The 18,876-nt window shown below is 38.6% G+C and overlaps 1 protein-coding gene across 1 annotated transcript; it reads right to left on the reverse strand.

Moving 5' to 3' along the window:
• Nucleotides 1-1,511: 1,511 nt before the first annotated feature.
• LOC308679975 (uncharacterized protein) lies at nt 1,512-15,001 on the reverse strand (the record flags this gene model as incomplete). Its single annotated transcript, XM_081347849.1, has 11 exons — nt 1,512-2,656; nt 3,028-3,130; nt 3,221-3,315; nt 3,424-3,572; nt 6,752-6,810; nt 6,930-7,027; nt 10,695-11,031; nt 11,595-13,043; nt 14,448-14,513; nt 14,796-14,838; nt 14,961-15,001. 11 exons carry the CDS (start codon nt 14,999-15,001, stop codon nt 1,959-1,961), a joined length of 3,138 nt encoding a protein of 1,045 aa, XP_081203975.1. The 3' UTR covers nt 1,512-1,958.
• Nucleotides 15,002-18,876: the final 3,875 nt, after the last annotated feature.

Consider the following 18,876-nt stretch of genomic DNA (forward strand, 5'->3'; position numbering starts at 1 on the left):
CAGTGACAGAATAAGACAAGGGTGTTCAATCCTGCACCTGGAGGGCTAACGTCCTACAGATTTTAGCTTTAAAGGGATAGTTCACCCAAAAATGAAAATTCTGTCAGTAATTACTCGCCCTCATGTTGTTCCAACCCTGTAAGACTTTTGTTCATCTTCAGAACACAAATTAAGATATTTTTGATGAAATCTGAGTGCTGTCTCACTCCTCCATAGGCTTCTAAGGGACTGAAACTTGCTGGCCCAGAAAAGTTATTAAAGAGATCGTTAATATAGTCCAAGTGACTACAGTGGCTCAATCTTAAGTTTATCAAGCGACGAGAATACTTTTTGTGCGCTAAAACAAACAAAAATAACGACTTTATTCCACTATTCATTTCCTTCTCTCTGGGCTTCGAGTCTTTTCGCGTGGTGTTTAAGCGTAGCACGTCTGTGTTGCACGTCACCACGTAGGCTCACTATTGGCCGACGCTGGTCATGTGTGTGATACGTGGTGACGTGCAACAGACGTGCTACGCTTAAACACTACGTGAAAAGACTCGAGGTCCAGAGAGAAGGAAATGAAAAGTGGAATAAAGTTGTTATTTTTGTTTGTTTTAGCGCACAAAAAGTATTCTCGTCGCTTGATAAACTTAAGATTGAGCCACTGTAGTCACTTGGACTATATTAACGATCTCTTTAATAACTTTTCTGGGCCAGCAAGTTTCAGTCCTTTAGAAGCCTATGGAGGAGTGAGACAGCACTCAGATTTAATCAAAAATATCTTAATTTGTGTTCTGAAGATGAACAAAAGTCTTACGGGGTTGGAACAACATGAGGGTGAGTAATTACTGACAGAATTTTCATTTTTGGGTGAACTAACCCTTTAACACACTTGCCTCTATAGGACAGTGGCCCTTCAGGAACAGGTTTGGACGCCACAGGAATAAGGCATACATTATTTCTGCCATTTGCTCTGTGGAGGTCCTGTTATGCTTTACATTTTCAGTCTGTGGTTAGGGATAATGAATTTCTTACATCTGGTGATTTCAGCTGGTGATTTCAGAATGAAATACAGTATATTTTCTTTGGGGGTAAACAAGCTGGAAGCTACACATTCTGTGTACTGTCTGGGCTTACAACACGTGGCCACTGAGTTGATGGTGCACTCAACTCTAGTGTTAAAGTCTACTTGACATCAGTACATCTGGCTGGTGTTTTCTGAACCAGTTCGGACCAAGCATTTTGCCTTGATACATTCTCACGTTTGCTGTACAAGGCAGTTTTCACAGGTTAAGGCTGTCGGGCCAGTTAAATTCTACATGACCTGCACACCAAGCTGCCTTTTCAAGTGTACTCTGGTTTGGTTCTTTGGGAGCTCCAGACTTTAGGTAAGGAGCATTCAAAATAACCAAACGTCAAACAGACCTAAGTCCCCATCAAATAAGGAATAGTGTTATTATAGACACATTGACATTTAAATGGCATGTACAAACAGCCAAACTGCACTTTCTTTTTTTTTTTTTTATCTTGCCTTAAACTGATCGAAGGCTATAAATTACTGTAATGTATCTCCACAAAAAAGGTTTCCAGACTCTATTCACTCTATTTGCACAATAAATAATAATAAATAGGATTTCTTGCTCAGGAAAAACAAATAAAATTAGTCTCTGCTGGATGTGGATTGCAAGATGTATAAGCTATATTGGTTGCACTTCATTTTACAGCATGTGCACTTACATGTATTTACAGTGTATTTACCTAAGAAAGTACTGGGTAATATAAGGTAACTACATAGGTTAGGTTTAGGGGCAGGTTCAGGGTCATTACCTAGTTATTACCCAGTAATAGTAATTACTATAATACGTACATAAATGGGGAGCAGGACTGTTAAATAATGTGCTACCGCTATGTTTCTAGCAAAAGATTGGTGTATCCTGAAGCTTTTCTGTTCATCTTGCACTTCTTTCCTCTCCCTCTTATAGTTGTCCTTCTAGCATGCTGCTAATTGCCTGATCCAGTGCATGAGGCTGTTGAATCTTGGGTTTAACCCCTAATGCAGAACCCTGCAACCTTTGCAGCTCCAGGATGCTGTCTATAGCACTTTGCAGGTGTTCACTCAGTTCCCCTTCCTCTACTAGTGTAGGAAAACTTGAAGACTCTGCTGCCGAAGCAACCAGCCTGTTCCTCTTAAGCACTGGAGTGCACTCCTCTGGAAGTAAGCCTTGCACCCTTGAAGCTACATAATCTGCTATGGCCACAGATTCAGAGTGGTTCTGTGAATCGCTACCTGTCCTAACCGTTTCCATGTCAAGGTGTAATTTCAGATCATTTTTGTTCTCTTTGACATTTGACACAGGAGGCTTGAGGGATTCATCTTTCCCCTGCATGGCGCCTCCCCTAGTTAACTGCCCGCTGTAGTTTCGTTTATACCCAGAGATGGCATTCGAGGTGTCGCATGCCGAGTTCTGGATGACTTTGCGGGATCCTGACTCATGTTTGATAGTGAGGCGTAGTGCTCCTCTGCTGCTGGAGCGATATGTCTTGAGGCCAGGAGGTCTGTCAGATTGCAAGGTCCACGATGGTGGAGATGGAGGACAACCGGAAAGGCCAGTCTGGATAGATGACACTTGACTGTGCTGCGATGAGTTCTTAGGCCTTGACATCAGGAAGGACTCTGCTGAACCACCAAAATAATGAAATCTGTTCACATTTCACTATTTCTGGTCAAGAGTGCAGGTAATCTGTGGCTGTAATTGTAATACCTCTGTCCACGTTACAGCAGAGTTCCTCAAATCCGATTCTAGAGGGCCACTGCCCTGCAAAGTTTAGCACCAACTCTAATCAAAGACACCTGAGCAAGCTAATCAAGGTTTTCAGATTTACCAGAAAATTACAGGTAGGTGAGTTTGATCAGTGTTTGAGTGAAACTGCAAGGCAGTGGCCAGATTTGAGGGAGCCTGCTTTATAGAATTGCATGAGCAGCATATCAACGAAAAGAAACTAGTGAGAAACAGAGGCACACGAAAGAATATTGTGCCTTTATACCTGGATCTCTTCTGGCTCGTCGTTTATCCTCCCCCAGTGAGAGTCTCTCTGACTGCAGAAACAAACGCTCCAGCATCACCATCTCTGCTGATGGGCTGTCCTGCTGAAGAAAGCAATAACAACTCAGACCTGCCACCTCTTATATTCCCAAAAACCCAAATGATATTCAGCGTTTCAGAAAGCCATTTGTTACCTGGGATTCAGCCAGGAGTAGTTGCCTGTACTTGTTTAGCATGTCTTTGGTTCGTTTCAACAGAACAACTGAAAAACACTCAAACTGCTTGTCCACTGCTCAAAGAATGACAGATATTTTCATTAAGTTTTGTTTACAGTGGGGCCCATTACAGGACAACAATTTTGTAAAATCAAATTCGAGCTTCTTTATAGGAGTCGAACCTGAGATAAAGTCAGTCTGGCTGGGTAGAGCTCTAGCACAAGTATGGTAGGGCAGCAAATGTCTGACAGCATCCTCCACTGAAACAAATGGAGCCAAAGTGTTTGGACTGAGAACAGCACTGTGGTCCAAAAATAGCTGCTGTTTGACCCTGAAAATAACAAAATACACAAAGTATTTTTATGTTAACATGTATTGTTACTATTGTAACAATCAGTTATTGTGACTTTGTGGATGACTTCCATCGTTCTTCTTTTTGTCTTTCAAACATTTGTTGGGTATCTCACTATTGTGTCTTGGACAAGGCAAAAGAATAGCATATCTTACTCTTACTCCACTTTTAGTGAATTCTTACCTTTATTCAAATTTACTTAAACTCTTAGCCATGGGAACTAACTGGTTGTCATAATATTACTGAGGTAGAATGCTCTGGCTTGTCAATGCTATTTAAGCAACATCTACTTGTTCACATTAGTGAAGTGGAAGCTGACCAAGAGAAGGTTGAGATGCTTGCACTCCTCCTCTGAAGCATGCCCAATAAGGATGATGATGCTATCCTTCCCAAAAAAGACATTCAGGCTGGCTAGCATTCAAATTGATGAGACAATCTTATTGGAGTATGTAAATGAGCTCATTATTCAATGGTCAGCTTCTCTGTGGGACCCTGGTGACAAAAGAGCTTTTTTACGATGGTAAGAGACTTCCCTCTAATCTGGTGATTCTTAACCCTGTTCCCATAAGCACACCAACCACACACATTTCCTAACTCTTCCTAATCAAATGCATCTGATTCAACTCATCAGCTCATTAGAGAAGTCAATGCCTAAAATTAATGGGTCAAAAAAGTCATACAATATGTGCACTGTTGGAGTGCATCCAGGAACAGAGTTGGGAAACTAGAAAGTAGCTTCTACTAGTCAAAATCAGGTTGTTCTGGCCATCAAGGGCTAGTCCACGCAGTATGGGATAAATCCCATCACATAGTGCCTCTTTCACCTAGATATCATCATATAGAGACTGTGTCTGTTCCCTGAATTAGGAAATATAAAAAACTCCCAAACCCATCTAAGGGTAATAATTTAATTGTTCAACAAATAAAAAAAACAGCTATAATACAGATGAACAAATGATAAAGCTCGGGTTGCACTCATGGTTAATTATATGATTACAGATTATAACCTAGATGTGCTGTGTTTGACAGAAACCTGGCTAAAACCAATCGATTACATTACTTTAAATGAGTCCACCCCGCAATATAACTGTTATAAACATGAGCCTCGTCTGAAACGCAAAGGGGGAGGAGTTGCTGTAATTTATAGCAATATCTTCAGAATTACTAAGAAGTCTTGTTTTAAATATAATTCTTTTGAAGTGTTGGTGCTTAACGTAACACTATCTAGTGTAAATGATAAATCACGTTTGAGATTTGTGTTGGCTACTGTATACAGGGCACCATACAGACTTTATCAAAGAATTTGCTGACTTTCTTTCAGAGTTAGTACTGGCTGCAGATAAAGTCCTAATTGTTGGTGATTTTAATATACATGTAGATAACGAAAAAGATGTATTGGGATTGGCATTTGGAGTTAGACAACACGTGTCAGGACCTACTCATCGTCGTAATCATACTTTAGGTCTAATATTATCACATGGAATAGATGTTGGTGCCGTTGAAATTCTGCAGCAGAGCGATGACATCTCAGATCATTACCTAGTCTCGTGTAAACTTCATTTAACCAAGGCTGCAAAGCAGACTCTGTTACACAAATATGTTAGTATAGGGTTAGTCATATCACCCTCATATCACTTCTGCCATTAATAATCTTCCTGATCAGTTTCATCATCTCAGCATCCCAGATAACTTAGAAACTTTCTCTTTTACAGTACTTATGACAGTTGCTCCTTTGCGTAGAAGATTAAAGAAAATAGTCCAATGCCGTGGTACAACGAGCATACTCAGTACGCCATACTGAACTTTTGATCGATAAGACATCTCTTCATTTACTGCTACAAACTGATAACGGTCAAATAAATATGATTTAAACCATGCTAGTGCATTTCCACTAATGCCAACATCATTTTCAAGTCTATTTAAAAGAATGTTGTGGTCGATAGTGTCAAACGCAGCACTAAAATCGAGTAACACTAATACAGAGACACAACCACGATCGGATGATAAGAGCAAATAATTTGTGACTCTAATGAGGGCAGTCTCTGTACTATGGTACGGTCTAAATCCTGACTAGAAATCCTTGCAGATATCATGTCTTTCTAAAAAGCAACATAGTTGTGAGGATACTGCTTTTTCTAGTATCTTTGACAGAAAAGGTAGATTCGAGATCGGTCTGTAATTGACTAATTCTGTAGGATCAAGTTGCGTTTTTTTAACAAGCGGTTAAAAAAAGTAATCCTAAGGGACTTGATTAGTTGGCTCAGGTGTGTATAGCTTGGGTTTGGGGAAGGTACGACTGGGGTGTCCAATCCTGCTCCTGGAGGGCCACTGTCCTGTAGAGTTTATGTCTAAACCCAATTAAACACCTGAACCAAAGTAAAGTCCTTCAGGATTACAAAAAAATTCCAGGCAGGTATTTTGGGACAAGTTGAAGCTAAACTCTGCAGGGTGTTGGCCCTCCAGGACCAGGATTGGACACCCCTGTCCAAATCTCATATACAAACATGTATTGTCCACTGCTCACCTAACTGGCAGAAATCAAAGTGCCTTTGTGTTAAGATTGTTTTGTTTTGGTCAGAGAGACCTTTCTTTGAAAGACTTGTTTTGACCTGAAAAACAAGTGGGCAAACCCAACTGCGGTTCACCCACTGTGACTGGGTGCAAAAGGTTTACATTGCAACCTAAACCTGCTTTTGTACCTAAGGCGGAAGGGTTCACTGCTGCTCCTAAAGATTTCCAGTTAAGTAGGATCCTCAGGAACAATTGATAAAGGTGTATTGGAGCAGTGTTGGAATTGAACTCTGCAGAAAGGTAGCTCTCCAGGAAGAGAATTGGGCATCCCTGACCTAAGGTCAGTTTGTTGCCTTGAAAATTATTGTCAGGTCAGACACAATGACACTACAGCTTCATACACTACAGCTTCAGTAAGCAATCAATGCAGGAATTGTCTGTATCTTTACATTGTGAGATAACAAATGAATGCTTAATAGACAACTTTAGGTTGCTTGAAAATGCACACCAGAGGCATTTTCCATAGTGAGATACCTCACTCTGTTTTCAGAGAACTCGGGCTATGCAAGTAACCTTACATCTTTTTGAATCTATACTGAGGTCTACATAGAATCAGAATGCAACTGAGCAAGTGTATTTTTACTTACATGTGTTGCCTCTTTGCTAGTGTCAGTTTCTCCTCCTTCGGACTGCATGCAGTTGGTGTCTGTGACACAAAATGCATATTAATAAAATAATACTTTTCCGAATTACTTTGAAATAACATCTCCCTGAAATCTAGAATGATCTCTTGAAGACTTCACATTTTATTTATTATTTTTGCACCTTCTGAAGTGTTGAGTAGGTCTCTTTGTCCTGGGAATGCAGGTATACCATCTCCCGTAAGTCATGCTGGTCCAAAGAGATTATTCCACTGTTGATCTCTAATAAGAGATGATTATAACAAAAATGTGTTTGTTATAAATGTTTCTAACAACGGCTGTTTAGTTCTTCTTCTGCAGCTACAGTGATAATATTAATTGTAATATATTCAATATTCATGTACTGTAGCGGGACCTAAGTCATGCTGTAATTTTCCACCTTTCCAGAGAGGACGCTCCCAATAACAACAGAGTCAGACTAACATAGCTGAAGTTCATCATTCTTCACTCAATTCAGAAGAACCTGATTGCAATTTCAGCACCATCAAACAATTGAACCATAAAGACTTTCATCCAAACTGCATTCAGACACTCATTCAACGGCTAAGGCAAAGCAAGTATTGTACATTTAACTAACAATATAGAGGTTTAGTACAAGTTGTAGACCACTTGTTACCAAGATGCTTTAAATTAAAGGAGTCATGACCTGCAATTTTCACTTTTCCACGAGAATCAATGTATGTTATGATTGCCTAACGATTATACACTGGCCGGGAAGCCGATATTTAAAAGTGAAGCGTTCGTTTACCCCAGGGTTCATAAACCAGCGCGCGTGCACAGGCACTCAAATACAAGATTTTGATTTCAGCCCCGACTTGACGTCATGACGGGGCAGGATATACCATATATGGACACCGCAGACCTGCCGCAGGAAGCGCGCCCTTGCGCCCCTCCTCCCCTCATATTCAGTCGAGAAAGAAGCAGAAACGTAGTGCACACTGAGTTGCTCTGTTGTTGACTGCCAGAATCAACATGTAAATGTGTTTCCTCTCCAAGGAACGGACCAAGCTGTCAGGGACCAGTGGATTAAATTCATTTTTAATGACGCGGTTCCTACAACCCTTCCCACTGGCTTAACGTTATGTGTCTGTGCTAACTAAACATTTTACGCTGGAATCCTTCACAAATTTGAGGCAATATCAGGCGAAGTTGGCATCGAAGCTCGGGAAAAAGGGGCCATTTTCAACAATCAGACACTTGCCTGCAATTGAAACAGTAAGAATGTGTTTTTATTGCTCTACTCTGTGTAACAAACAGCAGCTAACTGCTAATGCGGCTATTGTATGCTAGCGGGAGTATTAGCTTCGAGGTAAACATGGGGAATGGCTGCTAACGTTACTTTGCAAACAACAAATGACTGAGATCATCATGAATTCGGCTATTGTATATTGATTGCCTAACGCTTATATATGAGGCGCCGTCTAAGTTTGTGTGTGTGTGTGTGTGTGTGCTCGCGTCTCATATGAGTATGTGCGCGAGCTTGTGTGTGTGTGCTCGCGTTTCAAATGAGTATGTGCGTGGAGAGTTCATATACATGTATGTGTGACTACTTAGTATGTATGCAAGCGTGTTTCATGTGTGCGTGAATGAAGTTTGATTTAAGCCCTAAACGGCGCCTCATACTTCGGGTCGGGTCGGGTTCATTCATAATTTGCGCCATGATGTCATTTTGTAATGATATGCTAAAGCGTCACCTGCGGTGTCAACCCCCTCCTTCCTGCCACCAATCATGGCGCCCCTCATTTGCATTATTAAAATTAGAGCCCGACCGATATATCGGCAGGCCGATATTAGGCATTTTCAAAACTATCGGTATCGGCATTTATAACGGCCGATAAATGAATATTTCAAAAATAAAATAAAAACGGACGAAACACCCTTCAACCATGTTATGAGTGTTGGCGTTGTATAGTTTGTCCACCAAAGGGCACTCTACACCGTCCCTGTTGGCAACACTCGTGTATAACGCGCCACACATTCTGCAACCTGCTGATCCAGCCCGAGTCGAGCAGAGAGAACCGCGAGTGAGATCAGCGGTGAAGTGTGTTCATGGTGAGTTGGTAACGACTCACGAGACATACATTGCTTGAATAACAATTAAAAGAACATCCCTATCAGTTCTCTTAACTCAAATAAGGATGACAAAATTCGTGACTCATGTCCAGTTTTGCTGCGGTTAAATAAGCCGAGAGTGAAGCGGAACAACGCGACGTAGGCTATATTCACATAAAATGTTAACACTGCAGTTCACAAAAGTTCATAATGTGCATGTGCTTTAATGCTTTGTCGGTTAAACATTTAATTTTAAATACTGATGCGCTGTTCTAACGTGTGCGTTTCTCAGCGCGTACATGTGAAGCTCACATGCACTAAAAGCCTTTCTACCAGCGCCTGGATACTGGACTAAGTTATCTTTCGAGTATTATTGTGCTAATACTGTTAAATACACACAAGACTTACATAAACAAAGTCGGTTGTCTAAAGTAAAGGCAAAAATTGAGAGAAAATCTGCTTGTCAAATGCGTGTACATTAGACGTGTCGTGCTCAGCTCTTAAACAGACAGTAGCAATTGTAAACACATTGCCGCTTGTCCTTAAAGGGATAGTTCACCCAATAATAAAAATGATCTCATTATTTACAGGCACTCTAATGTTGTTCCAACTGTATTAATTTCCTTCTAATATTTTTTCTAATATTAATAGTTTGAAGAATGTGGGTAACCAAACAGTAGCTGGTCCCCATTGACTTCCAAAGGAAAAAAATATATACTATGGAAGTCACTGGGGTACATCAACTGTTTGGTTACCCACATTCATCCAAATAACTTATTTTCAACAGAAGAAAAAAACAACTTGAGAGAGTAAATTATGACAATTTGAATTTGTTGTCAATTTGAATGTGAAATTGTTGTTTTTGTTCAAAGGACTAAACGTTTAGTCTTAAAAAAAAATCTTAAGTTTGTATTTTTATACATTTTATTTATCAGAACTTTAATATATTTTGATGTTCCTCTGTTCTGTTGTGACAATTTCTTTTTAAAATGCATTATCATATTATTTTAGTTAAAACTCATAAATAACTACAAATAATTAATGTTAGGGAAATTTGTTAATGTTTTGTTGCGCGTTTCTGAAAAAAATTAAATAAATTTAAAACCAACAAATATTTGTACCGGTATCGGCCTTCAAAATCCTTTATCGGTCGGGCTCTAGTAGCCATCAAAAGTTTGTACACACCAATTGTAAAGTGTGTCCAAACTTACTGTACTATAATACACATAAATAATATTGCTACTGTATTATAATATACACATAAATAATATCGGCCGATATATCGGTATCTTGCTTTTTTTTATCGGTATCGGCATCGGCGCCCAAAAATCCATATCGGTCGGGCTCTAATTAAAATGACTGTCCACGACAGCCAAAATATCGCATCAGATCTCGCGAGACAATAATGCCTTCAGAAATAAGGGTCTGAGGAGCTCTGTTTATTTTTTTTCCACTTTTCTTTTTTAGAAGGGCCTGAAAGACTATAATACAGCAGTAGGTATCCAAGGTAATACTAGGTCATGACTCCTTTAAGAAACTGATGGTTTTGTTCGGGTGGTTAACTGACTTTTACGTTTCCATAGCTCCATTCCCCTGTTTCTGGTTCATTCATTTATTCACTTTCCATTTTACCAGTGTGTGCTTGAATGTCTATTTGTTTTAGACTAGTTATGTGTTCGTGATTTAATTAACTTTTGTGCACATTCACATGAGTGTTGATTCTCTGGTCACTGCTTACAAACAAAGACTCTCTGGTTCCTCTGAGCTCAGGTAAATCATGAATTAGTTAAACTGCCTTTGATACAACTTTTCTAAGGCAAAAAGGAAGGGATCTTACTCTTTACAGGCCCCTCCTGGCACTTGGGTTCAGCACAAAGAGCAATCGACATGAAGGAATCCAGCTCATCTGAGGCTGGGGGTGTTGAGCCTATCATGGAGTCTGTGCTTGTAGTCTTTACAGTAGGAGATTGCAGTAGAATTTCACTGTGCTCTGAGGCATGGTACACTGGCAAAGGAATCTCTTTACTCTCACAGGATGCAGAAAAGTTCTCAGATGCAGTCAAAGGTCTGAGTGAATCCTCAGTTTCACCTGTGGCAATAGAGATGTTGTTGTCCATTTGCACAAGCAGAGTTGTAGCTAAGGTCTCTTGGGTGGTTGACGGTTTAAGTGGATCCTGCAGGGAAAGAAGTATATTGTGTATTTACTGAAGAGGTATAAAATACTTTCCTAATATGCTGCTGCATTTTCATTTCTGTCTTTGAATGCAATTACACAAAATGCTTGAGAACCTATGACAGAGCACAATTACATTTGCCTGTTGAGGAAGATGTATTGATCCCTGATTGTGATACAATGGATTATGCTCTCCTTCAGTAAATTGTTGCTCGTCTGTTTGGGTGATCAGTTGTGGGGACAATGACAAAACTGGCTCAGGGGTACAACTAACATCTGGTTGTGATTGTAGTAGAGTTGATACTGGAGAGGGATGAAAGTGAATCTCCACAATAGGTGCTTCCAGTGAAGCTTGAGGAGGCAATCTGCTCTCCTGCCAAATCAAGTTTTTAAAAAAAGCAGTGAACAAACATATTGATCCCCAAATATATTGTAATATGCAAGCATGTTTTCAAATTGTAATTATAACATTTAAATGGTTATTAAATTGTTATAATATTTACTGTTCGACAACATAAAAAACATTCTTAGCGTTACAACAGAAAATGTCACAAATGAACTCACTTGAAGCAATTCGTTGACTTTCTCCTCGTCTTCTGTTGTTTTCTCAGGCGAGAGAAGCACTGAACTCTGGGTAAGACTCACCTTCCCCTCAGGTCCCCCTAACAGATCTCTTTGGATCACTGACTCACCATTCCCTATTGGTCTGGTGGTCATGTCAGGAAGGAGCATATTAGCATTATTAATCAATCTGATCTGGTTTCTGACAGTGTTTTGAACAACAGCATCATGCTGCCCCTGCACTTGAGGTGCATAGGTCCCTGCGAGCTGTGTTGGCATCTGGAAGACTGTAGGAGGTGTTGGCCGAATCGGTAAAGACCCTGATAGAAGTGCCCCATGTTTGAGTGTGAGTTGTCCAGTTGGAGAGGTGAAAATAGGGCTGAAGTTAATTTGCCTTGGCTGTATAGTCACAATTTGAGAACTGTCAGCGTTGGGTTTGTTAGACATCTGATTGCTTGGTGTACTAAGAAGACACCTTGAAATGCTGGTAGACTGGGTCATAGTTGCAGGTGTTTGGCTGGGCAGAAAGAATTGTCTCTGACCCTGAAAAGGATCTTGGGGCTGAATGACAATGGGGCCTCCCTGACCCACCAAATTAAAGCTAACAGGTTTGCTAACACTTGGTGCGGACTGTGCTTGCAAGGACTGCTTTGAGCCAACAGAAGGGGATAGCAAGACAGTCTGTGTTGTATTTGCTGAGATAAAGGCAAATCCTGGCAATGGTTTCTGTCCTGATGGCCTGGGACTGATCTGTACAAGCCTGGGCTGGATGTTGACAGGTAACTTGGGCTGAATGGGTAGAGGAGTTTTTTGTAACATGACCACTGATGGAGTAATTGTTTTAACGGTAGAGGCCAACATCTGGCAGCTTGTGAGGCTTGGCAGGGTCTTTTGGGTGATCATGCTGGTCCTTTGTGCTGAATTAATAGAAAAGGATGCCTCGAGTGGAGGTGTGGGGAAGACATTCCCAGGAAGTAGACTCATTAACTGGGTTCCTGGAGGCTTGAGTGAGGGGCAGCCTGGACCAACAGCTAACAAAGATGGCTGAGGAGGCTCCACTGCTGTCTGTGTGTCCTTTGGTGAAGAGAACAAGCCAGGCATGGTCAATGGTTTGGAGAAATATGGTGTTGCAGGCAAAGGAAGGGATGCATCAGACAAACCAAGCTGGAGAGTCTCTGCTGTCTGGGCAAGTCCTGCCTCTAATGCAAGAGTGTCCTCAGTGATTTCTGCCTCTTGGAGACTCTGCTGGAGAATGTCACAGATCTCTTCTGACTCTTCCTGCTGTTCCACTAAGTGGACATTGGGATCTTCTTGTGCCTCTTCTGGACCTCCACTTCCTAGGGATGATACGGGTGATGCAAGCAGCGCCTCCTCCAGAAAGGACAGATCTACACAGCCAGAGACAGGAGTGTCCTGAGAACTTGCATCATCTGCTAACAGAGATGCAGGACTCTGCAGAACAAAAGTTCACAACAGTTATGTAAAACGTTCGCTAGGAACACAAACACTATTTTAAAGCTTAAATTCAAATATCAATTCTTTTGATGATAAAAAGTGGGACAGACATGCAATACTGAGTTCTGGGAGATCCCAGCTGAAACAAATCTATATGTGACCCGTGCTGGGAAAACGAGTCGGAATCAAGCTACGGGCAAAACAAGTGAAAAATTTCAATTTTGGTCGATTTTGAGGCTTCCACAAAAATGACTTCATTAAGCCCTCGGGGTCTAGCTATCCCAGTGCTCCAAATATAGCGACTACACATGTAAAAAGTATCTTTATTTGTGCGTTTTTTGAGAGGAGTACCTTTCCTTTGTCCATGAAAAATGCAGTTTTACTCTGCTCGCTTCTCACACTTCCCCTCAGCACAAGTGGGGACATTTGGGGATATTTAATTTAATTAATCAATCAACAATACTATTGATCAGCATTACCAAACGTGGACGTTTTCCACTAGAAACAAACATTGATGTATTATTTTAATTTAATAATGTGAAGCTGCTTTGATACAATCTGTATTGTGAAAAGCGCTATATAAATAAACTTGACTTGGCTTGACAAGTTTGGTATCGTTGTAAAGCAGTATTCCAACTTTGTGAATATTCATAGCAAATTCTCCATGGCATGAGTCTGAACCATTGAAATGTGATTTTTTTCGAACTCATGCTGATGTAAACAAAACGATCTCACTCACGCTGACTGACAGAGCTGAAGAGTGTGCACAAAGATGTTTCAGACAGCGTCTGAACAAAATTACAGTATTTCAAAATATCTGTCTTGGCGAGTATTCACGCAAACATTATTTCTTATGTCTATTGTAAATGTTTGGTTAATTGTTGGGGAAAATCATCTAATGTGTAACATCACATCTGTGCGGTACAGTAGGTCTGAATATATAGACTGTCTGTTAAATAAAATGTTAAAATTAATAAATAAATGTTAATCAAACATTTGTGGTATGCTGGGAAAAAAAGGTTGAATATATATTATTTTCCTATAGATATTTAGTTTTGACTTGGTGTGTGCCAAATTTGGTGGTATTACCAGAAATTTTAAGGTATGGTTACTAGTTGATTTTGTTTTGGAGCCTTCAGAAAACTTGAACTCTTTTTTTTTTTTTTTTTTCACAAAATTGAATTTGCTGACTCCATCGACTTCAAACAGGTGCAGCTCAGGCATTTTTTGTTTGATTCCAACAAATCATACATCATTTTGAAGGTTTTTAATAGGATAGGGAATGTATAGAATAGAGAAAATAACAATAATTCATTTTAGAAAATGTGCTCATTGTGACTAACTTTGCCAGCACAGATCACATATATTGCCTCTTCCATAGGGAGAAAGGTCTAGACTCACTGGAGTGTCTGTAAAGAGTGATGGCTCTCCAGAGGATGAATTAAGGAGTAAGTCTCCACTTGGCAGCTGTTTGAACAGAAGGGAGGAGGGACAGTTAATTGCCTGGAGTATTTTTTAGACCTTGTATCTGCACACAAAAATATATATACAAACACAAGAGTTTCTCTTGCGAAGGTCCTTCTCGGTTCTTCACGTGAGATCTCCCTACATATAACCTTATAAGTGTGGAAAGGTTTCCAAATTACCACAACTGAAACAAGTTTAGGAGAAAGTACTGTAACAGGTAGTCACTTATGTCACTAACTTTAAAGATTACAGCCACACAGTAATATTACAATCCCTTCATACCTCGTTTGTCCCATGAAGAAAATCATTCAGGGCTTGAGGGTCACTGTTTCAAAGCAAAACATTTAGTAGTTAACATGAGCAAAATATCTTGCAACTCTTTTTTTATTTATTTAAATAAAATACATACAAACTGAGAAAATTAAATTTACTACATGTAACACTTACCACAAAACATCAAATAAACAAGTACCATCTTCATCCTCCATTTCAACTAATTAAGAAGAAAGGTAGATTGGAATTACAAAACTGTAAGAAAATTTCAAACAAATTCAATTTTGTATGGATAAAACATGCATGCATCCCTTGATATTCAATCTAATATGTCAGTATTGTGTTCATATAGAACTTAACCCCTTAGCTGTCACCCCCCTTTTTGAGAATTTACATTAAAATGCACTATTCAAGCTTAAATGGTTGTAATTCAAGAATGCTTTGGAGTATAGACCTAAGTTTGGTCTTGTTTTAAAGGTAAAAAATAGCAGATTATTGTTGAAGTGAAAGCCCTTCAAAAAATTAAAGTATGAAAAAGTTATGGAAGTTTAAATTTACATTAAATCAAATATAATTTATTTAATATTTTTATTTTATATAAAATATATATTTTATAAAATATGTTTTACAAAAAAATTACTATAAAATCAAAGCCAAATATCTAACCAAGTTGTGTTCCAAATTTGAAGTTGATATCACAAAAAATGAAGTTCCCATGAGATTTTGTTTAGGCGTATTACCAAAAATAGCCACCGGGTGTCATTGAATTCCATTGAATTTTACTGTATGCATTCTACCATAACAAATTAATAAATTTCTGTCCAAATATCACTTCTGTCATAAAATATGGAACCTTGAGACTCAGACCTTTCTGACAATATGTGTTTTGTCAAGATTAGAAAATATTTTGATCATAAATTATGAAACATAAGGATGCCCAAAAGGGGAGGAGCCTGATAAAATAATTTAGAGTACCGTTTCTATGGTAACACAATGTCCAATTTCAATACAGTTTTCACAGGATGAATTCTGAGATCATAAGCTTTCAAATGATACCTAATTTATGATAACTAATAAAATATGTAATATAATAAAAAAAAGCGATAAAAAAATATAATACAATATTTTAGAGGATAATATATATATTATACTTTTTAGAAGATAATATTATTTTATTATTTTTTATTGACAAATACTAGATTATATATTTTCTAATGTAATTTTAGCATAAAAACCAACATATCAATTATTAAAAGTGGGTGCGTCAACTTTTTGTCACGAAGGTCAGAACTCCTGTTATTACGTAGATTTTTTGAGGTGCACTCTTGTCATAAATTCATCTATTTCTGTTCCTACTTCCTACATAATTTATAACAAAAAAACAGTCCTAAATATCTATTTAGGAGTCTTAGAACTTTCCAACGATATATAGTTTGTCATAATTAGATTAGGATTAAATAGTAATATAGGGAAGTAAAGTTAGGCGTCCCGTATACGGGACGGTGACAGTTAAGGTGAACTATATAAATGAACTCATATATAACAAATGCACTTTAATAATGTATATACGCTATTTTAGATTTTCTTTGCTTGGTGCCAAATCTCTAGTAAATCTCTTTCACAATGTATTAAATGAGATAAAACCTGGCAATTATGTAATAATCTAGGTTTGTGTAGCAACCTAACCTCTGATTAGAGTGGCTCCATTCAGAGCAGGGAGAGAGAGTTTGTGTGAGACTTCATTGACTGGATTTCAGGGACTGGCTGTGAGAAAACCAGACATTTGGACATATGCTTCTCAGCTGGGACATCGAGTCATCGGGATCTGAGAAAGTAAACATGAGGTGCACAGAATGCGATTATATAGTTCTTGCAAGTCTGGATGCTGAAATGAAATGGCTTGACTGAAAACTGGCAAACATGCTGTTTACAATTATATTTTACAATTTCACTGTTCTGTACATTTTCGGTCAAATAGCCTACAAAATGTGGACATCTCAATAAGGTTTTGTTTATTTATTGAATATAACTGAATAGTAAAGATCAGACTAGAGTTATTTGTACAATTTGCCGCTTTTTAAGTCATTTATAATGTTAAATTGTTAATAATGTTAAATTCAGCTATGAATAAAATTGGCTGGTTAAAAAGAGTAAGGCCTATTTATAATAACGCAAATACCAAACAAGAAAAAACAGGCTTGGATGCTACATTTTACTTGGTTCACTTTCCAAAAATATCTCCTAAAAGTCCATAATTCAGTGTTATTTAAGTTATTCAGTGTTATTTTATTAACAATAATTGCCACATTTAACTGTTAATTTACATTATTATATTAAAACGCCAAATATGGCTTTTCTATCAATTTTCAATATCTCTTGATTGATGAAAATAAAAAGATAAATAATAATTCATTGTGTGTTTCAAAGGAATTAGGCTTTGTAGAAATTACAGATTGGACGACTGTAGGAATGACTAAACTACACACATATACACTGTTTACAATTTCTTTATAACCATTCAGTGATATAAGACATCTTATACAGGCTAGGCAGCAATAATATAACTTAACATAAAAAAATGCTATTATGCATAACGTATAATGTTAGTTATGTAATGTCAAAAATAAAATGCCAGAAGATTTAATAAAGGCTACATGGACATCATGAAGCACATGCCTTAGAGGTTCAGTATCCGTTCATTTGCTTTGGCCGAAAACCATCTCCACTTAGTGAAAATTTCCCTATTTCTCTCTCTCTCTCTCTCTCTTGACTTTCAGCGGAGGTCCAAGCACCTAGATCTCCTGCAAAGACACTTTCTTGTTTTTCTTCACCTGCACCCGCATTTCATTACCGCTGCACACGCTGACTGTAATGTTAAAAATGACAGCATTATAGTCTGTTTAAGCAATGACTCCCAACATTATCCGTTTATCATGCCCCCAAATCAGAGCAATTATTAGCGTTGCGTCTCAGAAAGAAACACTTGAGGTTTAAAGGGATGCTGTTCAAGACGGCGATGAGGACACAAAAGCTCTTCACGTGAACACGCAGCTGCACATGTATCCCATCATCACATCTCGTGCCGCGCTATGACGCGCGTATCCTAATGCGGCATTTCGCAGAGGAAGAAGGAGAAGAACTCACCAGCGTCTTTGTGCTTTATTATTGTCCTTTCAGAGGGGCCTGTGCGCCATCCATCCATACTCGCATGCTCAAGGAGGAGGGGGAGACGGGCTCGTGCGGGTGGGTGACAAACACAGAGGTGGAAGACACAGAAAGCGCGTGTGCATGTGTTGCTCTTCAGTCTGAAACACACTGGAGCCGAAAGAACGGGTTTCACTGAAGCGCGCATCTCTTTACACACACACATGATGAGGCACGTTCACGCATTGCACATCATCTTGACTTTGCCACATCTTGTTCTGAGATTTGCTTCAGAGACCAATGCATGTTCTCTAGCTGTAGTTTTGTATGTTTAGTGTAAAAGACTGTCTTAAATATATATATATATTTTTATTTATTCAAACTAAAATCCTAATATTATATTTAAAAAAAAAAAAAAAAATATATATATATATATATATATATATATATATATATATATATATAAACGAGAAAACAACAAAACCACTGAGAATTTAAAGGAAAGTTTGACTATTAAAAGTATTGAGCATTTTTCATAAAGGCAGGATGTTACGTTTTGTAATTTTACATAAACAGGAATGTTGTTCAATAGATTATGTTTTGCTTTAGATATTTCATATTTCCCCACAAAAAAAAAAAATGTGTGATAGAGACCCAAGCTGTCACAAGGAGGATCACACCAGGCATCCGTTTAAAGGTCGATCAAAAAAAAAAAAAAAAACACTTTTGCAAGATTAGTCAAATATTTTAGTTTATAAAGTCTAATTGTCATAGTCTCTTGGTTCGGTCAGGCCTGGCTCCACGGGGGTGCAAGAGCATAATAATAATAGGATATTAGCGAAACTCTCTAGTGCGTATTTGTGTTTTAGCTCTGGAGAACAAAATGTTTCTGTTTACAACGTGCTTTTGCAGTGTTGAGCAATGTAGCCAATCACAGACACATCTG

This window comes from Scardinius erythrophthalmus, assembly GCF_964197995.2.
Source record: "Scardinius erythrophthalmus genome assembly, chromosome: 19".
In the NCBI taxonomy this organism is placed as follows: domain Eukaryota; kingdom Metazoa; phylum Chordata; class Actinopteri; order Cypriniformes; family Leuciscidae; genus Scardinius; species Scardinius erythrophthalmus.